This window comes from Bufo gargarizans, unplaced genomic scaffold (assembly GCF_014858855.1).
Source record: "Bufo gargarizans isolate SCDJY-AF-19 unplaced genomic scaffold, ASM1485885v1 original_scaffold_1738_pilon, whole genome shotgun sequence".
NCBI classification, from domain to species: domain Eukaryota; kingdom Metazoa; phylum Chordata; class Amphibia; order Anura; family Bufonidae; genus Bufo; species Bufo gargarizans.
In genome coordinates, this window is record NW_025334488.1 from 13030 (window position 1) to 33043 (window position 20014).

A 20014-nucleotide genomic window follows, 5' to 3' on the forward strand; every position below is an offset into this window, starting at 1 on the left:
CTCGCGCATCTTCCTATCACGCTCCAGTGCAGGAAGTAAGGTGGGCTCATTGTCTTTGTAGCGTGGATCCAGCAGGGTGGCAACCCAGTAGTCCGCACAGGTTAAAATGTGGGCAACTCTGCTGTCGTTGCGCAGGCACTGCAGCATGTAGTCGCTCATGTGTGCCAGGCTGCCCAGGGGTAAGGACAAGCTGTCCACTGTGGGAGGCGTATCGTCATCGTCCTGCCTTTCCCCCCAGCCACGCACCAGTGATGGACCCGAGCTGCGTTGGGTGCCACCCCGCTGTGACCATGCTTCATCCTCATCCTCCTCCACCTCCTCCTCATCCTCGTCCTCCAGTAGTGGGCCCTGGCTGGCCACATTTGTACCTGGCCTCTGCTGTTGCCAAAAACCTCCCTCTGAGTCACTTCGAAGAGACTGGCCTGAAAGTGCTAAAAATGACCCCTCTTCCTCCTCCTCCTCCTCCTGGGCCACCTCCTCTTCCATCATCGCCCTAAGTGTTTTCTCAAGGAGACATAGAAGTGGTATTGTAACGCTGATAACGGCGTCATCGCCACTGGCCATGTTGGTGGAGTACTCGAAACAGGGCACACAGGTCTGGCATGGAGGCCCAGTCATTGGTGGTGAAGTGGTGCTGTTCCGCAGTGCGACTGACCCGTGCGCGCTGCAGCTGAAACTCCACTATGGCCTGCTGCTGCTCGCACAGTCTGTCCAGCATGTGCAAGGTGGAGTTCCACCTGGTGGGCACGTCGCATATGAGGCGGTGAGCGGGAAGGCCGAAGTTACGCTGTAGCGCAGACAGGCGAGCAGCGGCAGGATGTGAACGCCGGAAGCGCGAACAGACGGCCCGCACTTTATGCAGCAGCTCTGACATGTCGGGGTAGTTGTGTATGAACTTCTGCACCACCAAATTCAGCACATGCGCCAGGCAAGGGATGTGCGTCAAACCGGCTAGTTCCAGAGCTGCAACGAGATTTCGCCCATTATCACACACCACCAGGCCGGGCTTGAGGCTCACCGGCAGCAACCACTCGTCGGTCTGTTGTTCTATACCCCGCCACAACTCCTGTGCGGTGTGGGGCCTGTCCCCCAAACATATGAGTTTCAGAATGGCCTGCTGACGTTTACCCCGGGCTGTGCTGAAGTTGGTGGTGAAGGTGTGTGGCTGACTGGATGAGCAGGTGGAAGAAGAGGAGGAGGAAGCCGAGGAGGAGGAGGTGGCAACAGGAGGCAAAGAATGTTGCCCTGCGATCCTTGGCGGCGGAAGGACGTGCGCCAAACAGCTCTCCGCCTGGGGCCCAGCCGCCACTACATTTACCCAGTGTGCAGTTAGGGAGATATAGCGTCCCTGACCGTGCTTACTGGTCCACGTATCTGTGGTTAGGTGGACCTTTCCACAGATGGCGTTGCGCAGTGCACACTTGATTTTATCGGATGCTTGGTTGTGCAGGGAAGGCACGGCTCTCTTGGAGAAGTAGTGGCGGCTGGGAACAACATACTGTGGGACAGCAAGCGACATGAGCTGTTTGAAGCTGTCTGTGTCCACCAGCCTAAATGACAGCATTTCATAGGCCAGTAGTTTAGAAATGCTGGCATTCAGGGCCAGGGATCGAGGGTGGCTAGGTGGGAATTTACGCTTTCTCTCAAATGTTTGTGAGATGTAGAGCTGAACGCTGCCGTGTGACATGGTTGAGACGCTTGGTGACGGAGGTGGTGGTGGTGTTGGTGGTACATCCCCTGTTTGCTGGGTGGCAGGTGCCAACGTTCCTCCAGAGGCGGAGGAAGAGGCCGAGGCGGCAGCAGCAGAAGAGGCCGAGGCGGCAGCAGCAGAAGAGGCCGAGGCGGCAGCAGCAGAAGAGGCCGAGGCGGCAGCAGCAGAAGAGGCCGAGGCGGCAGCAGCAGAAGAGGTAGCAGGGGGAGCCTGAGTGACTTCCTTGGTTTTAAGGTGTTTACTCCACTGCAGTTCATGCTTTGCATGCAGGTGCCTGGTCTGCAGCAGTTGGCACCTGTGTTTCGTCATCATCAGAGACGTGCTGAGGTGGTATTCCCATGTCCTCATCATCAGGAAACATAAGTGGTTGTGCGTCAGTGCAGTCTATGTCTTCCACCGCTGGGGAAGGGCTGGGTGGATGCCCTTGGGAAACCCTGCCAGCGGAGTCTTCAAACAGCATAAGAGACTGCTGCATGACTTGAGGCTCAGACAGTTTCCCTGGTATGCATGGGGGTGATGTGACAGACTGATGGGCTTGGTTTTCAGGCGCCATCTGTGCGCTTTCTGCAGAAGACTGGGTGGGAGATAATGTGAACGTGCTGGATCCACTGTCGGCCACCCAATTGACTAATGCCTGTACCTGCTCAGGCCTTACCATCCTTAGAACGGCATTGGGCCCCACCAAATATCGCTGTAAATTATGGCGGCTACTGGGACCTGAGGTAGTTGGTACACTAGGACGTGTGGCTGTGGCAGAACGGCCACGTCCTCTCCCAGCACCAGAGGGTCCACTAACACCACCACGATCATGTCCACGTCCGCGTCCCTTAATAGATGTTTTCCTCATTGTTACCGTTCACCACAACAACAAAAATATTATTTGGCCCAATGTATTGTATTCAAAGTCAGGCCTTTTTTTACAGGCACCTAACACTTTCTGGCATCTATTTAGGTCCCGTATTACACTAATACAGGCACAGCAGTAACCACAGATTTAGCTGGATATAAATTGTAGGCCTAGTATTTAGGCGCTGGGTGACAGGTATAGATTTACTGACAGAATTAGACTGGGATATGCACAGTAGCGTGTGTGTGAAGTTATTCTGAATGACCCTATGTGCACCTTGAATATTATATACCCTTTTAGGGATAGATTTCAAATAGCTCTGATACAGCAGAAACCACTAATTTAGGGAATTGCTAAATTGGGAATTGTATTTCAACCCAGAACAAAAACTGTGCTTTGACGGACACTAAATAACTTGCCCAGCCACAGCAATAATGACAGATTTGGATGAATATAAATTTGAGGCCTATTATTTAGGCGCTGGGTGACGGGTATACGTTTACAGTCAGAATTAGACTGGGATATGGCCAAAAAACAACCACACTATTGAGGGTTAAATGCACTTGGTGGCAGCTTGTGCTGGCGCACCACAAGACACAAAATAGCCGCCGATCACCCCAGAAAAAAGTGACTGACAAACGGTCTGGGCAGCCTAAAAACAGTGAGCAATTGAGGATCAGCAGCTCAATGATCCACAGCTGCAGATCGATCAATAATCAAGTCCTTTGGAGGAGTTAATCACTGCCTAATCTCGCCCTAACGTCGCAGCCGCAACCTCTCCCTACACTGATCAGAGCAGAGTGACTCCAGCTTAAATAGAGGCGGGGTCACATGGTGCTCTGGCCAATCACAGCCATGCCAATAGTAGGCATGGCTGTGACGGCCTCTTGGGGCAAGTAGTATGACGCTTGTTGATTGGCTGCTTTGCAGCCTTTCAAAAAGCGCCAAGAAAGCGACGAACACCGAACCCGGACTTTTACGAAAATGTTCGGGTCCGTGTCACAGACACCCCAAAATTCGGTACGAACCCGAACTATACAGTTCGGGTTCGCTCATCCCTATCTGTGACGTCACCAATACACTGCCGGGCGGAAGTTTCCACCCGGCAGTGTTATTGAAAACAAAAGAGACCTTGCCCTGTGCGATTTAGCGCAGGACAAGGGAGCGCATCTGAGCATGAGATGCTCCAATGCTAGCCTCAGGGGGGATGCCAGGGTGAAAATAAGGGTAGGTCTGGGTTCAGCTCTAAACCCTGACAACCCCTTTTAAGTTGTTAAACTGAACCTAGCTTAGATCCTTGCAGATTAGTCTGGGAACCAGTTGTCATACCGGCAAGCTGCCTTAGCAATATCTTGGCAATGTCTGACAATTGCAATAGATTGTCTTGTTCTATATCGTGGCAGACGTTTATGGTATATCCGTAATTCTTCTTTAAGGGTTTAATCCATGTACTGGAGGATCTGAGAACCTGGGACTTTCCATGGTCATGTGCAGCGGTGGTTCCGTATCTCCTATTGTGCCGTGGATGATTTCCAGCTTCTCCCTTTTCTCCTAAAGGCTCCTGCAGCACTAGGAACCTCCACTTCATCCCGTTTTCTCATCTTCTCCTGAATGACCTACCAACGATGGACAAGGACAGGAAGGAGATTACCAGAAGAATATTAGACTTCACCTTGGAGATCATCTCCCTATTGAGAGGAGAGGTAACATTTTCTAGATTTCTATCCTATTTTTATTGTATTATTTCCCAACTCTGACATAGAGAAATCTGTAATGGGAAGAAGTGGATGACTGCTTCCAGACCTTCCAAGTGACAGAATGTGTGAAGATCAGTCACCAATGTGGTCAGTGACGCATCATGGTGACCAATAACCAACAGTTGTGTTCTAGGAGCCACGAGAATGGCAAATAGGCATGTTGTAGCCAGGAGGAAAGTCCAGGAACCGGAGGATGAGATGGTTGGAGTGTGGTCTTGAGGGAACGATTTCAACTGTATTCTTGTGACATCAGAAGTTTTAAAAAATAGACTTTAACACGACTTTGGTGCATAAGGAGTTCAGTAAACTATGTGTGTATATATATATAACAGTCAGAGAGCCGTGAGACAGATGGGCGACCTCTAGTGACCAGTACCCAACATGCAGGACCGGCCTGAGGTTAGGTGGCGCCCCCCACAAGCACACACGTCTCTGCGAACATTAAAGGGTATTAAGTACACTAAATTAGTAGCATGTAATTTAAAAATGTAGCTTCATTTTATGGAGAGTAGAATACAGAACTATTGCTTAAAGGTGAGAGAGAACCATCGATGACAAATCCAGATGGTTCCATCCCAGGAGTCCCAGGAGTAAGCCGCACTGAACATACTCCCGGAGTTTTCACTAATTTATACCTTGTAATGAGCAAACTAGAAGACAAAACCTGGAAAATACAGACTGTGTGGAAGACAGAAAAAAAGGCCTAAAATATCTGCAAATATAAGGATAAGGCTACATGCACACGGCTGTTGTGTGTTTAGCGGTCTGCAATTTGCAGCAGGGCACGGACAGCCATTGCTATAACTGCCTATTCTTGTCCAGAAAACGGCCAAGAATAGGATAGATTATATTTTGTGGGGGGCCACAGAACGGAGCAACGGATGCGGACAGCATTGAAGCGAATGGGTCCACATCCAAGCCACAAATACTGCAGCTCGGATGCGGACCAAAACACAACAGTCATGTACATGAGGCCTAAAGAAGGATAAAAACTGGATTTTTTTTAATCAGACGAGAACTCTACCTATAGCATAGACTACAAGCAACATCTAAAGGTAAGAGCACCCGGCTCCATCGCCTGTCTAATAAATAGTCCTTCTAGAGAGTATGGAAAACTCCCAGAAAAGAAAAAAACAGAAACGGAAAGCCCTAAGAATGTAACTGACCATAGGATAGAGCTGGGGGCTGTAGCCTCCGACATCAGGGCGTCCGACACCGAGCAGATCACGCATAATAATCTGTATTTCTATAGCGCCAACAGATTCCGCAGCGCTTTATAGTTCACGGGATCATAGACAAATAGTCATAAATCACATAGCAACAGACAAGTCAATCATTACAACAAGAGGAATGAGGACCTTGCTCGCAAGAGCTTACAATCTATGAATACTGTGAAGGCCAGAGAAGCAATCCTGCAAGAAGAGCCATAAAACATGCCACTGTTAGAGAAAGGCCAGAAACCATTTTCACTGATTTTTACCTTGAAGAAGAAAGGAGAAAAACTAATGTGCTTTTCTACAGCGAGCAGCCCACCGCCTGGCACACAGCTCTGTGCGGGCATTATAAGTCTATAACCCAGTGTGGCATCAACAAGGGCCGACAGATTAGGGTAAAAGACCCACAAAATGACAGTGACTTCACACTCACCATCAACGTGTACGATAATGGCACCATAGTCATTGAGGGCACTGAGGACAGCCTCGGCCAGTAGAAGATATTAAAGTCCAGCCCCAAACCTACAAAGAACAGACTAAGAGCAGTGATGATCCTAAATCTACAGAGACAACCACCAGAGACTCGCTTACCCTTACCCCTACAGAGACAACCACCAGAGACTCGCTTACCCTTACCCCTACAGAGACAACCACCAGAGACTCGCTTTCCCTTACCCCTACAGAGACAACCACCAGAGACTCGCTTACCCTTACCCCTACAGAGACAACCACCAGAGACTCCCTTACCCCTACAGAGACAACCACCAGAGACTCGCTTACCCTTACCCCTACAGAGACAACCACCAGAGACCCCCTTACCCCTACAGATACAACCACCAGAGACTTGCTTACACTTACCCCTACAGAGACCCCCTTCCCCCTAAAGAGACAACCACCAGAGACTCGCTTACCCTTACCCCTACAGAGACAACCACCAGAGACCCCCTTACCCCTACAGAGACAACCACCAGAGACTCGCTTACCCTTACCCCTACAGAGACAACCACCAGAGACTCGCTTACCCTTACCCCTACAGAGACAAGCACCAGAGACCCCCTTACCCCTACAGAGACAACCACCAGAGACTCGCTTACCCTTACCCCTACAGAGACAAGCACCAGAGACCCCCTTACCCCTACAGAGACAACCACCAGAGACTCGCTTACCCTTACCCCTACAGAGACAACCACCAGAGACTCGCTTACCCCTACAGAGACAACCACCAGAGACTTGCTTACCCTTACCCCTACAGAGACAACCACCAGAGACCCCCTTACCCCTACAGATACAACCACCAGAGACTTGCTTACACTTACCCCTACAGAGACCCCCTTCCCCCTAAAGAGACAACCACCAGAGACTCGCTTACCCTTACCCCTACAGAGACAACCACCAGAGACCCCCTTACCCCTACAGAGACAACCACCAGAGACTCGCTTACCCTTACCCCTACAGAGACAAGCACCAGAGACCCCCTTACCCCTACAGAGACAACCACCAGAGACTCGCTTACCCTTACCCCTACAGAGACAACCACCAGAGACTCGCTTACCCTTACCCCTACAGAGACAACCACCAGAGACTCGCTTACCCTTACCCCTACAGAGACAACCACCAGAGACTTGCTTACCCCTACAGAGACAACCACCAGAGACCCCCTTATGAGTGTATTACTGTAGTGCAGCGGCGGCATGAAGCGCACGGTGTCATAGCATCATACAAACCAATGACGCCGTGTGCTCCTGCTCTGAATAGGAATCCAGCCCGGCATACCATGGACCGCTCTCGGCTGTGGATCACGGCCGTGTGCATTCGGCATTATCCCCTAATCCAGAAGAAGAACCCAGGGAAAGAAGGGGGCGAGAACCAAATGAAAGCCAGCAGCCCTGACGCCAATATATCAACTAACTGCCAAATGGAAATAACAGAAAATGAGAGAACCCAGCAGAGTAATAAAAGGGGGGCAAGAGCGGCCAACCCCAAGTACAGAACCACAGCAGCCTCCAACAACACAGCCGACCATTACCCGAATCCTAACACAACAGCTTCCTACAAGAAGCCCAAGCAGCAGGCAGGACACCAACATGAGACGACTCGCGAGCAGTAAGTCACCGTGTCCTGATATTGTCCTGATTATAAACTCCAATGGTAAATACTTGAACACAAAGCAACAGTCAATAAAATCCGCTGCTCTGCTATTGAACAAGCAAAAGCCATATTTCACCAAACCCAATCCTATGATCATACATGCAGGCACCAATAACCTCCAGAGCCAGCAGATAGTAGGACAACTGAGCCAGCTAGCTGGGACGGCACAGCAGAAGTTCTGTAAAATCATCCTGTCATCTCTGCTGCCAAGAAAGGCCATCCCTGAACACATCACCCAGAGCTGGCAGCTAAAATCAGCGCCATGCCAGACATCACCCTGGCACAACACCCCTCCATCAACCAGCACCACCTAGATGACACCTCAATAACCGAGGAGTCAGCCTTCTAGCCAAAGAACTCAAAGACATAGCTCTCAACAGAGACCCCCGGCCTTGACCTCACAGAAGACAAAAACCTATGGAAAAGTCACCAACAACAAATAGACCTATAACCTCATAACCTCAACAAACTGGAAATGGTGACCTTTACCCAAAATATGTCCATCAGAGGCACACACCATGGAGGAATCCACCTGCCTCACATAGAGGGATGCAGAGCAGAGACATGGAGGAGATAAAGACCCTGCTCAGCACTCTGTGCAGAACACTGACTGGACCAAACTGCTACAACATGGCCAGCAGTCTAGAATCCGTCTTGTCCTGCCCCGGGCAGCTCTTTACAAGGTATACGGACACAATGACCTCTCTGATTGTCAGCAGCTGGAACATCCAGGGCCTAAAGGCTTCAGCCTTCGGCCGTAAGACGCACGATCCAGACTTTACCCAAAGACTGAAAAACATTGACATACAGATCCCCCTAGAAACATGGACTTGGGCTACTTTCACACAAGCTTTTAAGTTTTCCGGTATTGCGATCAGTCATGGGGGGCTCAATACCGGAAACAAAAAACTCTTCCGTTCTGTTCTCCAGAATGCATCCCGTTCCGTTCAGTTGCGTTCCCAGACAGGAGAGCAAACCGCAGCATGTTGTATTTTGTTTTCCGTCCTGGGATGCGGAGCAAGACAGATCCGGCATTACCCCCAATGCGTCAGTGGGGACGGATCAGTTTTCTCTGCCACAATAGAAAACGGATCCGTCCCCCATTGACTTTCAATGGAGTTGATGACGGATGCATCTTGGCCATGTTACAGATAATACAACCAGATCGTTCAACGGATGAAGATGGTTCTATTATCGGTAACGGAAGCGTTTTTGTTGGATCCGGCTGCAAAGTGTGAAAGTAGCCTAAGGGCTCATGCACACAAACATATTTTCTTTCCGTGTCCATTCCCGTTTTTTTTTTTTTTTTGTTTTTTTTTTTTTGTTTTTTTTTGCGGATTGTATACGGAACCATTTATTTCAATGGGTCCGCAAATAAAGGTGCTGGACAGTCGTGCGGATAAGGACTATCCACTGATTTTCACTGAGCGTGAGACTCCAATGAGAACAGGGACTTATGAATTTGATGTTACAGATAAGCTCATGCATGAGGGGGTGCTGGGCCGTGGTATCGGTTTGTTGCTGTGGGGTAAGGTAGACACTTCTGCAGATGGTGACGAAACTCCTGCAAAACCTGGACCTGTCCCTACAAGTGAGGATCTAAGGGAGCTGCACTTTGACCTGCATGGGGAAAGCATATTGACCAATGGAAACAATGGTGCTGGTCAAGTGCAAAGTGATGGTGACAGTGATATATCTTTCCCGTTGCAGGTTGTGGTCAGGGGAGAAGCGCCCCCTGGTGGTAAAAATGTAAATGATGATGAAACTTTATTTTCTGCATCTGCTATGTTTCATGAAGCGCAATATGACTTAATCAAAAGGTTTGAAGACATACATATAAGTAGTGTGGAGCAAAGCCCAGCCCCAGCTCAGTGTTTGAAGGTGCAGGAAAATATGATGGGGTTAGAGGGTGTACCGCACGTACCAGAGGTGGAAATGCAGTCTCCACAATGTTGGTTGGTTACTAAGGAAGTGTCCCAGGTGGGGATTAGCTCAGCGGTGCCATAAGAGGTCAGAATTAATAATGACACGAGCGGTATAGGTGCCTCCTGCCTCGATGAGGGGGAGGGGTTAACAGGGCAAGTGTATGGTGCCATGTCCGAGAAGGATGAGAAGGCGGTCAAAGACACTGGAGACTTCAAGAAGACAAAGACTGAAAAAGTTAAGGCCGATATGTTGGTTGACGAGAAGTCCCCAGGTTCTACAGAGACCAAAGTTAAGCCAAAGGGAGCCGCGGCCGAAGTGGAAAAAGCCGCTAAAGATGCAGAGGTCTCTAAAACTGCCATAGTAGCTGGGGTAACTACTGTTGGAAAGAAGTGACCCAGATGCACGTAAAAGAAGCGAGTAGGGGCAAGCATGCTCTGCTGAAGGAGCCCTGCAAAGCAAAGGAGAAAGTGTCGGGATATGACCATGACTGGGAACAGTTCAGGCAAGAGCTGCAGCAGTCCCAGAAAGGACGTGAGGCGCATGTACAGGAGCCAGAGGATCTAAAAAGAGAGAGAGATCAAAATATACGACAGCGCATCATCATCACTCGGGAAAGAGTAAGAAAAGAGTATCTGGCCAGGAGATGGGCACGAGGCCTTTAGGCGCTTTAAACCAAGCTCTGCTGGCGTGGGTCTGGCAGAACAAAGGGAAGGTACGTGTCACCGAGGTTCCTGGCCTCTGTGAAATAAGAACCGGTAATTTTCTGTGTCAGCGGCAGCTAGTGCTCGCTGATACTGGGTTACTTAGTGTGGCTGTAAAGCCAATCCGGGCCGGTTCTTATTGGGAGCAGCCAAAGAGCAGGGTGGGTGGCTGTTCCCCACGTCCAGGCCAGGTCGATACCCTCTAACCAGCCTCCCGTGGTTATGCAGGTGTTCACCCTCACTGGCTTGAACAAAGGGGGGGGGGGGGGGGGGATATGTGAGACAGTGTCAGGTCTCACGCAGGGTAGAGGCAAGGAAGGGGTGGATAGTGCGGTCCACACCCCTGTTCCACCACAGGTGAGACCAGCTGGAAGTAATCAGGCTGGCACAAAGCACTTCCCAGAGTGTCAGAAAGGGGGGGGGGGGGGGAGAGTGTGGTACCTGTGGACAGAGGCCTGGAGGCTCTGTCAGAGTGGTTCAAACCAGGAGGGCTGAGAGACCACGAGTCCCCAAGAGACACTGGACTGGAGGCAGTGGGCGTACTGTGCTCTGTACATCCAGGAGGCTGTGGGGCATTGGCTGAGAAAGCCTCACGTGTTCACAGGGTGTGAACAGGGACTTAGGTGAGTCAGGGATCTGTTTGTGTAGTTAGAGCCCAGCCGGGCAAGTGTTTGGATCTTAAACTTGGTGTCCTGAAGATATCTGTGAGACTGACCCGCGAAAGAGAGCTGATCCACCTACAGAATTAAATAATAGGTCATTGTCTGATGACACAATCCCTTTAATTCTGTTCAGTTTGTTTCCACCTGTGACATATATAAAGGTCTCCGTCGTGTCCTCCCTTTCTCCTCTTCTCTCATGTAACATATATAAAGGTCTCCGTCGTGTCCTCCCTTTCTCCTCTTCTCTCATGTAACATATATAAAGGTCTCCGTCGTGTCCTCCCTTTCTCTTCTTCTCTCATGTAACATATATAAAGGTCTCCGTCGTGTCCTCCCTTTCTCCTCTTCTCTCATGTAACATATATAAAGGTCTCCGTCGTGTCCTCCCTTTCTCCTCTTCTCTCATGTAACATATATAAAGGTCTCTGTCGTGTCCTCCCTTTCTCCTCTTCTCCCATGTAACATATATAAAGGTCTCCGTCATGTCCTCCCTTTCTCTTCTCTCATGTAACATATATAAAGGTCTCTGTCGTGTCCTCCCTTTCTCCTCTTCTCTCATGTAACATATATAAAGGTCTCCGTCGTGTCCTCCCTTTCTCTTCTTCTCTCATGTAACATATATAAAGGTCTCTGTCATGTCCTTCCTTTATCTTCTTCTCTCATGTAACATATATAAAGGTCTCCGTCGTGTCCTCCCTTTCTCCTCTTCTCTCATGTAACATATATAAAGGTCTCCGTCATGTCCTCCCTTTCTCTTCTTCTCTCATGTACATATATAAAGGTCTCCGTCGTGTCCTCCCTTTCTCTTCTTCTCTCCTGTAACATATATAAAGGTCTCCGTCCTGTCCTCCCTTTCCCTTCTTCTCTCATGTAACATATATAAAGGTCTCCGTCGTTTCCTCCCTTTCTCCTCTTCTCTCATGTAACATATATAAAGTTCTCCGTCGTGTCCTCCCTTTCTCCTCTTCTCTCATGTAACATATATAAAGTTCTCCGTCGTGTCCTCCCTTTCTCCTCTTCTCTCATGTAACATATATAAAGGTCTCCGTCCTGTCCTCCCTTTCTCTTCTCTCATGTAACATATATAAAGGTCTCTGTCGTGTCCTCCCTTTCTCTTCTTCTCTCATGTAACATATATAAAGGTCTCCGTCGTGTCCTCCCTTTCTCCTCTTCTCTCATGTAACATATATAAAGGTCTCCGTCCTGTCCTCCCTTTCTCTTCTCTCATGTAACATATATAAAGGTCTCTGTCGTGTCCTCACTTTCTCTTCTTCTCTCATGTAACATATATAAGGTCTCCGTCGTGTCCTCCCTTTCTCTTCTTCTCTCATGTAACATATATAAAGGTCTCCGTCGTGTCCTCCCTTTCTCCTCTTCTCTCATGTAACATATATAAAGGTCTCCGTCGTGTCCTCCCTTTCTCTTCTTCTCTCATGTAACATATATAAAGGTCTCCGTCGTGTCCTCCCTTTCTCTTCTTCTCTCATGTAACATATATAAAGGTCTCTGTCATGTCCTTCCTTTATCTTCTTCTCTCATGTAACATATATAAAGGTCTCCGTCATGTCCTCCCTTTCTCTTCTCTCATGTAACATATATAAAGGTCTCCGTCATGTCCTCCCTTTCTCTTCTTCTCTCATGTAACATATATAAAGGTCTCCGTCGTGTCCTTCCCTTTCTCTTCTTCTCTCCTGTAACATATATAAAGGTCTCCGTCCTGTCCTCCCTTTCCTTCTTCTCTCATGTAACATATATAAAGGTCTCCGTCGTTTCCTCCCTTTCTCCTCTTCTCTCATGTAACATATATAAGTTCTCCGTCGTGTCCTCCCTTTCTCCTCTTCTCTCATGTAACATATATAAAGTTCTCCGTCGTGTCCTCCCTTTCTCCTCTTCTCTCATGTAACATATATAAAGGTCTCCGTCCTGTCCTCCCTTTCTCTTCTCTCATGTAACATATATAAAGGTCTCTGTCGTGTCCTCCCTTTCTCTTCTTCTCTCATGTAACATATATAAAGGTCTCCGTCGTGTCCTCCCTTTCTCTTCTTCTCTCATGTAACATATATAAAGGTCTCCGTCCTGTCCTCCCTTTCTCCTCTTCTCTCATGTAACATATATAAAGGTCTCCGTCCTGTCCTCCCTTTCTCTTCTCTCATGTAACATATATAAAGGTCTCTGTCGTGTCCTCCCTTTCTCTTCTTCTCTCATGTTACATATATAAAGGTCTCCGTCGTGTCCTCCCTTTCTCTTCTTCTCTCATGTAACATATATAAAGGTCTCCGTCGTGTCCTCCCTTTCTCTTCTTCTCTCATGTAACATATATAAAGGTCTCCGTCGTGTCCTCCCTTTCTCTTCTTCTCTCATGTAACATATATAAAGGTCTCCGTCGTGTCCTCCCTTTCTCCTCTTCTCTCATGTAACATATATAAAGGTCTCCGTCGTGTCCTCCCTTTCTCTTCTTCTCTCATGTAACATATATAAAGGTCTCCGTCGTGTCCTCCCTTTCAGAAGAGAAAGGGAAGACATGACAGAAACCTTTTATATACGGTATGTTACATGAGAGAAGAGGAGAGAGCGGTAACATACATAGATGTTTCTGTCATGTCCTCCCTTTCCATAATTTTTCCTTAGTGTATCTCTCCTGCAGGATTACATAATACTGAAGATGACATCCGAAGACTGTTTCACTCCCATCATCCATGACTCAGAAGGGTGGATCCAGGGCCCCATCTCGGAGCCTCACCCCCTGATACAGGAGCAGAAGATCCTAGAATTTACCCACAAGATGATTGAGCTGCTGACTGGAGAGGTGACACTGCGGGAAGTGTTGGGAAATTTTACAGAAAATGCACTGTAGACGTCGGTGTGATGACGGTGTCCTTGTGTTGTCAGGTTCCTATAAGGTGTCAGGATGTCGCTGTCTATTTCTCCATGGAGGAGTGGCAGTATTTAGAAGGACACAAGAATCAGTACATGGAAGTCATGATGGAGGACCACCGGCCTCTCCCATCACCAGGTAATAGACAGGTATTAATACACTTGTCCTTTTATTATTCCTATGAAAGGAATGGATTCAGTCTGTGTTTGTTTCTCCTGCAGCCAGATCCAGAACGGGAAGAACCGGAGATGAGAGTCCCAATCCTCCTCTGCATCAGGTAGGTAGGGAGAAGGTGTCAGAGATTATATGATGTATAGAAGGTCTGTGAGGGCCGTGTGCTTGGCCTTGCTTTATCCAGCAGTATGATATGTTATATACTTGATGAAGAAAGATGGAGATGGCGGGATTATATTGGTGGTCCCATCTCCTCTTTTGTGGCATATTACTAGGAAATGCACATATGTCAGATAGCTGCAGGCCCCACATCTGGGATCTACTCCTATCTCCAGAACGGGGGAAGAAATGCACGTGTGCCGTCAATCTCCATTCACAGGTATGGGAGTTCTGAAAATAGCCAAACACTGGCTGGACTATTTAACCCCTTAAGGACTGGGCCCCATTTCACCTTAAGGACTTGGCCATTTTTTGCAAATCTGACCAGTGTCACTAAGTGGTGATAACTTTAAAATGCTTTGACTTATCCAGGCCGTTCTGAGATTGTTTTTTTCGTCACATATTCTACTTCATGACACTGGTAAAATTAAGTTTAAAAAAAATCTTTTTTATTTATAAAGAAAAAACTAAATTTACCAAAAATGTGTAAAAAATAGCAAATTTCCAAGTTTCAATTTCTCTACTTCTATAATACATAGTAATACATCCAAAAATAGTTATTACTTTACATTCCCCATATCTCTACTTTATGTTTGGATCATTTTGGGAATGATATTTTATTTTTTGGGGATGTTATAAAACTTAGAAGTTTAGAAGCAAATCTTGAAATTTTTCTGAAATTTTCAAAAACCCAATTTTTAGGGACCAGTTCAGGTCTGAAGTCACTTTGTGAGGCTTACACAATAGAAACCACCCAAAAATGACCCCATTCTAGAAACTGCACCCTTAAAGGTAGTCAAAACTGATTTTACAAACTTTGTTAACCCTTTAGGTGTTCCACAAGAGTTATTGGCAAATGGATACAATTTCAAATTTCACTTTTTTGGCAAATCTTCCATTTTTCCCAGTAACAAAGCAAGGGTTAACAGCCAAACAAAACTCAATATTTATGGCCCTGATTCTGTAGTTTACAGAAACACCCCATATGTGGCCGTAAACCGCTGTACGGGCACACTGCAGGACGCAGGAGGGAAGGAATGCCATACGGTTTTTGGAAGGCAGATTTTGCTGGACTGTTTTTTTTGACACCATGTCCCATTTGAAGCCCCCCCTGATGCCCCCCTAGAGTAGAAACTCCAAAAAAGTTACCCCATTTTAGAAACTACGGAATAGGGTGGCAGTATTGTTGGTACCAGTTTAGGGTACATAGGATTTTTGGTTGCTCTATAATACACTTTTTGTGAGGCAAGAGAACAAGAAATAGCTGTTTTGGCACCATTTTAATTTTTTGTTATTTACAACATTCATCTGACAGGTTAGATCATGTGGTAATTTTATAGACCAGGTTGTCACGCATGCGGCGATACCTAATATGTATACTTTTTTTATTTATTTATGTTTTACACAATGATTTTTTTTTTTTTTTTTTTTTAAGCACAAAAAATCATGTTTTAGTATCTCCATAGTGTGAGAGCCCTAATGTTTTAAGTTTTTGGGCGATTACCTTGGGTAGGGTATGATTTTTGCGGGATGAGATGACTGTTTTATTGGCACTATTTTGGGGTGCGTGTGACTTTTCGATCGCTTGCTATTACACTCTTTGTGATGTAAGGTGGCAAAAAATGGTTTATTTAGCACAGTTCTTTTATTTTTTACGGTGTTCATCTGAGGGGTTAGGTCATGTGATATTTTTATAGAGCCAGTCTATACGGACGTGGCCATACCTAATATGTATACAGTTTTATTTATGTAAGTTTTACACAATAACCGTTTTTTTAAAACAAAAAAAAAATGATGTTTTAGGGTCTCCATATTCTGAGCCATAGTTTTTTTAAGGGTTTTTTTTTATTTTTTTTGGGCGATTGTCTCAGGTAGAGGCTCATTTTTTGCGGGATGAGGTAATGGCTAGATTGGCACTATTTTGGTGGGCAAATGCCTTTTTGATCGCTTGCTGTTGTACTTTTTGTGATTTAAGGTGACAAAAAAAATGGTTTATTTAGCACAGTTTTATTTTTTTAATTTTTTACGGTGTTCATCTGAGGGGTTAGGTCATGTGATATGTTTATAGAGACGGACGATACGGATGCGGCGATACCTTTTTTTTTAAACTTTATTTGTGGAAAATGACGTTTTTGTTTATTTTTCCAGGGGGCTGGATCTCACAGGCACGTCACCGAAAGACATTGCGCTGCCTTCCATGCCATCGGGTCCCCCCTACAGCCCCATGGGGACCCGATGGCGCCACCGCCGCACCAGGTAAAAGCCGCAAACCGCAGGTCTGCACAATTAGCCAAGGTGCCTGCTCAACGATTTGAGCAGGCATCGGGTTCCGATCACCGGGCGGCGGGCGGCGGTGATTGGAACTATACATTATATACCAGTACATCATGGGTCCTTAAGGGGTTAAGGCGGTCCCATACTGGTCAATGGAAAGGTTGCTGTGCTTGCATTGTTTGCTATCCTTCACTTTGTAGACCCTATTCTGGAAATAGGGGAAGGTCCAACCCCTGGGACCCGCTTCTATCAGAAATTTGTAACCTACCCTAGTGATGTGTCATAAATGTTGACGGGGCGGACTGACCATAGACCTTACAGGAAAATTTTCTGGTGGGCTGACAACAACGGGGCCACCCGAGCCCTCCTCATGGCCGCCATGTGATGATATTAGCATTTTTTCATTCTACGAGCATCAAGTACTTGTGCACAGGGCCACCAGCCACAGGTGCTGTAACGGATCTCCTAGCACCCCGACCGGGTACCTCCATTGCTAGATGCTCCTAGTGCTTTCCGAGGACTCCAAGCACTCCACTTGACACCGTACGCCCTGCAGACCCCACGAACCGCCGTAGCTTGGTTGGGGTCTCACTGTCCTCCACCCACGCTGGACCTACGACAAGGCTCCAGGCTCCAGTGGGTGAACCTCTCCTACAGCCAGAGAGCAGGAACAGCTCTTACAAGAGCTAGTAGTTATGCCAGGGGAGTATAGCAAATCTTCAGCGTATAGCAATCCCCCCAGTGTCGATCAGTTACCCAAACACCAGCCTCAACATGATGAAGGATAAAACAGGAACACTTTATTGAGGGCTACCCGCCCGTATTTATGCAGGTCCCCATCTGGTGGACACGCCCCCAGGGGACCAGAATGGAGACTGCGACACAGGACAGATACAACACATCCCCACAATGCATCATGGTTTCCTCCTCTCTGCCCCAGAGACAACCGAGGGATAATCCAATTATCTCTCAGGACAAAGGGGAGATCGCCAATACACATGCGGGGACAACAGGACAGAAATCACCAGTTAAACACACAATGTCACACCCTCCCAACAACCACAGACATTTAACATATTCCCAGATAGCTCAAGTCTGAGTGCATATCATTAGGTGAATGGCACTCAGACCACACGAATACAATTAAACTAGCCATCTGGGTGCCTCACATAACAAAATACAATTCCAAAGACAGAGTTAAGCTGTGCGGCCGGCCTGTCTTCTTTAAAGTTAGTATGGGCCATAATCCTGAGGCAGGAGGCTGGCAACCAGCCCTCTCCAAAACACCGTGGCGAGGTTGGTTTCGTCACAGGTGCCTTCCTGAATTCAACTGTATTGCCATCCTCAGCCAGTCTATTCAGTATTTTGCTGGCCCAGCCTGATTGTGTTGCCGACAACTTGGGCCTACTTTTAGTGTTTTTTTTACCAGGGCCACTTTAAGTTCCCAGCCTGCCCCTGAATGTTGAGATGGGACAACCCCTTTAACCCTTAGGCTACCAGCGCCGTACCGCTGATGCGATGTGTTAACATGACGCCTACTCGCACGTGCAGCGGGCCTGCGGCTATTTGCTGTGACTAGCCATAATGCTGATCGCGGTAATTAAATGCTTTAGATGCCGTGATCAAGTTAGATCAGGGCACCTAAATGCGCAAAAACCGGGCTTCCTACCCATCCCCCATGTGTCCAATCCAGGCATGGGTAATTGCGCTGAATACTATAAGCCTTAGGCCTTGTTCACACTTCAGTGTTTAGTCAGTGATTTCCATCAGTGATTTGTGAGCCAAAACCAGGTGCAACTCTAAACATGTCTGTGGAGGCTTCACTTCTGGTTTTGGCTCACAAATCACTGATGGAAATCACTGACCAAACACTGAAGTGTGAACGAGGCCTTACTGAGTAAGCGAACAGTATTGAATCTGCAATTCTTATTTTGGCCACCAGATGGCAGGGCAGGATAAGAAATGAACGAAAGGGAGCAAAATACACCAATAATAAATTCCTGATAAACCAAAATAAATAATAATGTAATAAGCTCATATATGAGGCACAGAATCACCAAAAATGAGATATATATATAATTTTAAATCGCCCCCCTTTCCGTATAATAAAAAAAAAACTAAATATCAATAAAAATAAACATCATAGGTGTCACCGCGACCAAAAATGCCCATACTATTAAAATAGAAAAAAAAATTGGCAAATGGCGTAACGGAAAAAAGGGTCAAAATGTCCGATTTGCCATTTTTTCATTGCTTCTCTTACCTAATAAAATGTGATCAAAGTCACGCATGCGCCAAAATGGTATCAGATTGTTACGCAAAAAATGAGCCCCTAAACGGCTCAGTGGACAGGAGAATAAAAAAGTTATGGTGGTCAGAATATGGTGATGTCATTATTTTTCTCAGAGTAGAAATAAATGTTTACACTATTTAGAGATGAAGAACCTATACATATGGGGGGTGTCGTTGTAATCGTACTGACCCCGAGAATGAAGGGCACGAGTCAGTTCTGCCGTAAACAAAACGCAGTGGGAACAAAACCTGTAAAACGGTAAAGGAATTGCGTTTTTTTTTTCCAATTCTACCCCATTTGGAATTTTTTTACCGCTTCTCACAACATTTTATGCCATAATTAATGGTGGCATTAGAAAGCACAACTTGTCCCGCAAAAAATAAGCCCTCATACAGCTGTGACCGAAAAAATAAAAAAGTTATGGCTCACCGAAAAAAGGGAAGAAAAATGAAAAAAACTCCAATAGCCAAAGGGTTAAAGCAGCATTCCAGCGGTAACACTACTTCCCATCACCATATCCCAGCAGATTGTCTATCCTTCGGCATTGTCTATCGCCGCGGGACCTGCTCCCTATCGCCGCGGGACCTGCTCCCTATCGCCGCGGGACCTGCTCCCTATCGCCGCGGGACCTGCTCCCTATCGCCGCGGGACCTGCTCCCTATCGCCGCGGGACCTGCTCCCTATCGCCGCGGGACCTGCTCCCTATCGCCGCGGGACCTGCTCCCTATCGCCGCGGGACCTGCTCCCTACCCCCTGATGCCTGAGCAGCTAGATTCCTGCCTGGTAGGAGACCCGTGTAATTATCCCGCCCTCCATATATTCTCCTCATAAGTGTATCGGCATCGCCAGGAGCTGTCTGATCTCGGCAGAGACTGTGATGGGAGTCTAGTGTGGAAAGAGTGTCGTCATGCAGGATTTTCCGGGGACTCATGGAGGGCCAGCAAGTAATGCAGGAAGGGCTACTATGAGGTCACATGATCCAATCATAGAGAAGGATTTAAAGACTTTTTAGATGAAAACATTTTTTTAAAAGGCTAATGCTCGCTAAATTGTACAACGTGAATGAAGAAAGAAGCTTCTGTAAAGGGAAGGCGTCATCAGAAAAGGATCTGTTGTTTGAATCAATTTTTTTTTATGTTACACATTTTATTAAGAATTTATGGTGATTTTGGTGTCACTGTCTACATATTCTAAAAGATATGGGGCAGACTAGATGGGCCAAATGGTTCTTATCTGCCAACACATTCTAGGTTTCTATCCCAAAAAATCCTGA

The 20014-nt window shown here is 47.1% G+C and overlaps 1 protein-coding gene across 3 annotated transcripts in view; it reads left to right on the forward strand.

Annotated features, from left to right (window-relative positions):
- The window catches only part of LOC122923565 (zinc finger protein OZF-like), an 81555-nt gene that overhangs the window by 10947 nt on the left and 50594 nt on the right, over nucleotides 1–20014 (forward strand). The window contains exons 2-5 of one of the 3 annotated variants that reach the window (XM_044274411.1): nucleotides 4116–4261; nucleotides 13611–13772; nucleotides 13856–13979; nucleotides 14063–14118. In XM_044274411.1, the coding sequence (XP_044130346.1) occupies nucleotides 4116–4261; nucleotides 13611–13772; nucleotides 13856–13979; nucleotides 14063–14118 (488 nt within the window). Of the gene's footprint in view, nucleotides 1–3999; nucleotides 4262–13610; nucleotides 13773–13855; nucleotides 13980–14062; nucleotides 14119–20014 lie in introns of those variants that run through there. The other 2 variants (XM_044274410.1, XM_044274412.1) reach the window with 2 other exon arrangements.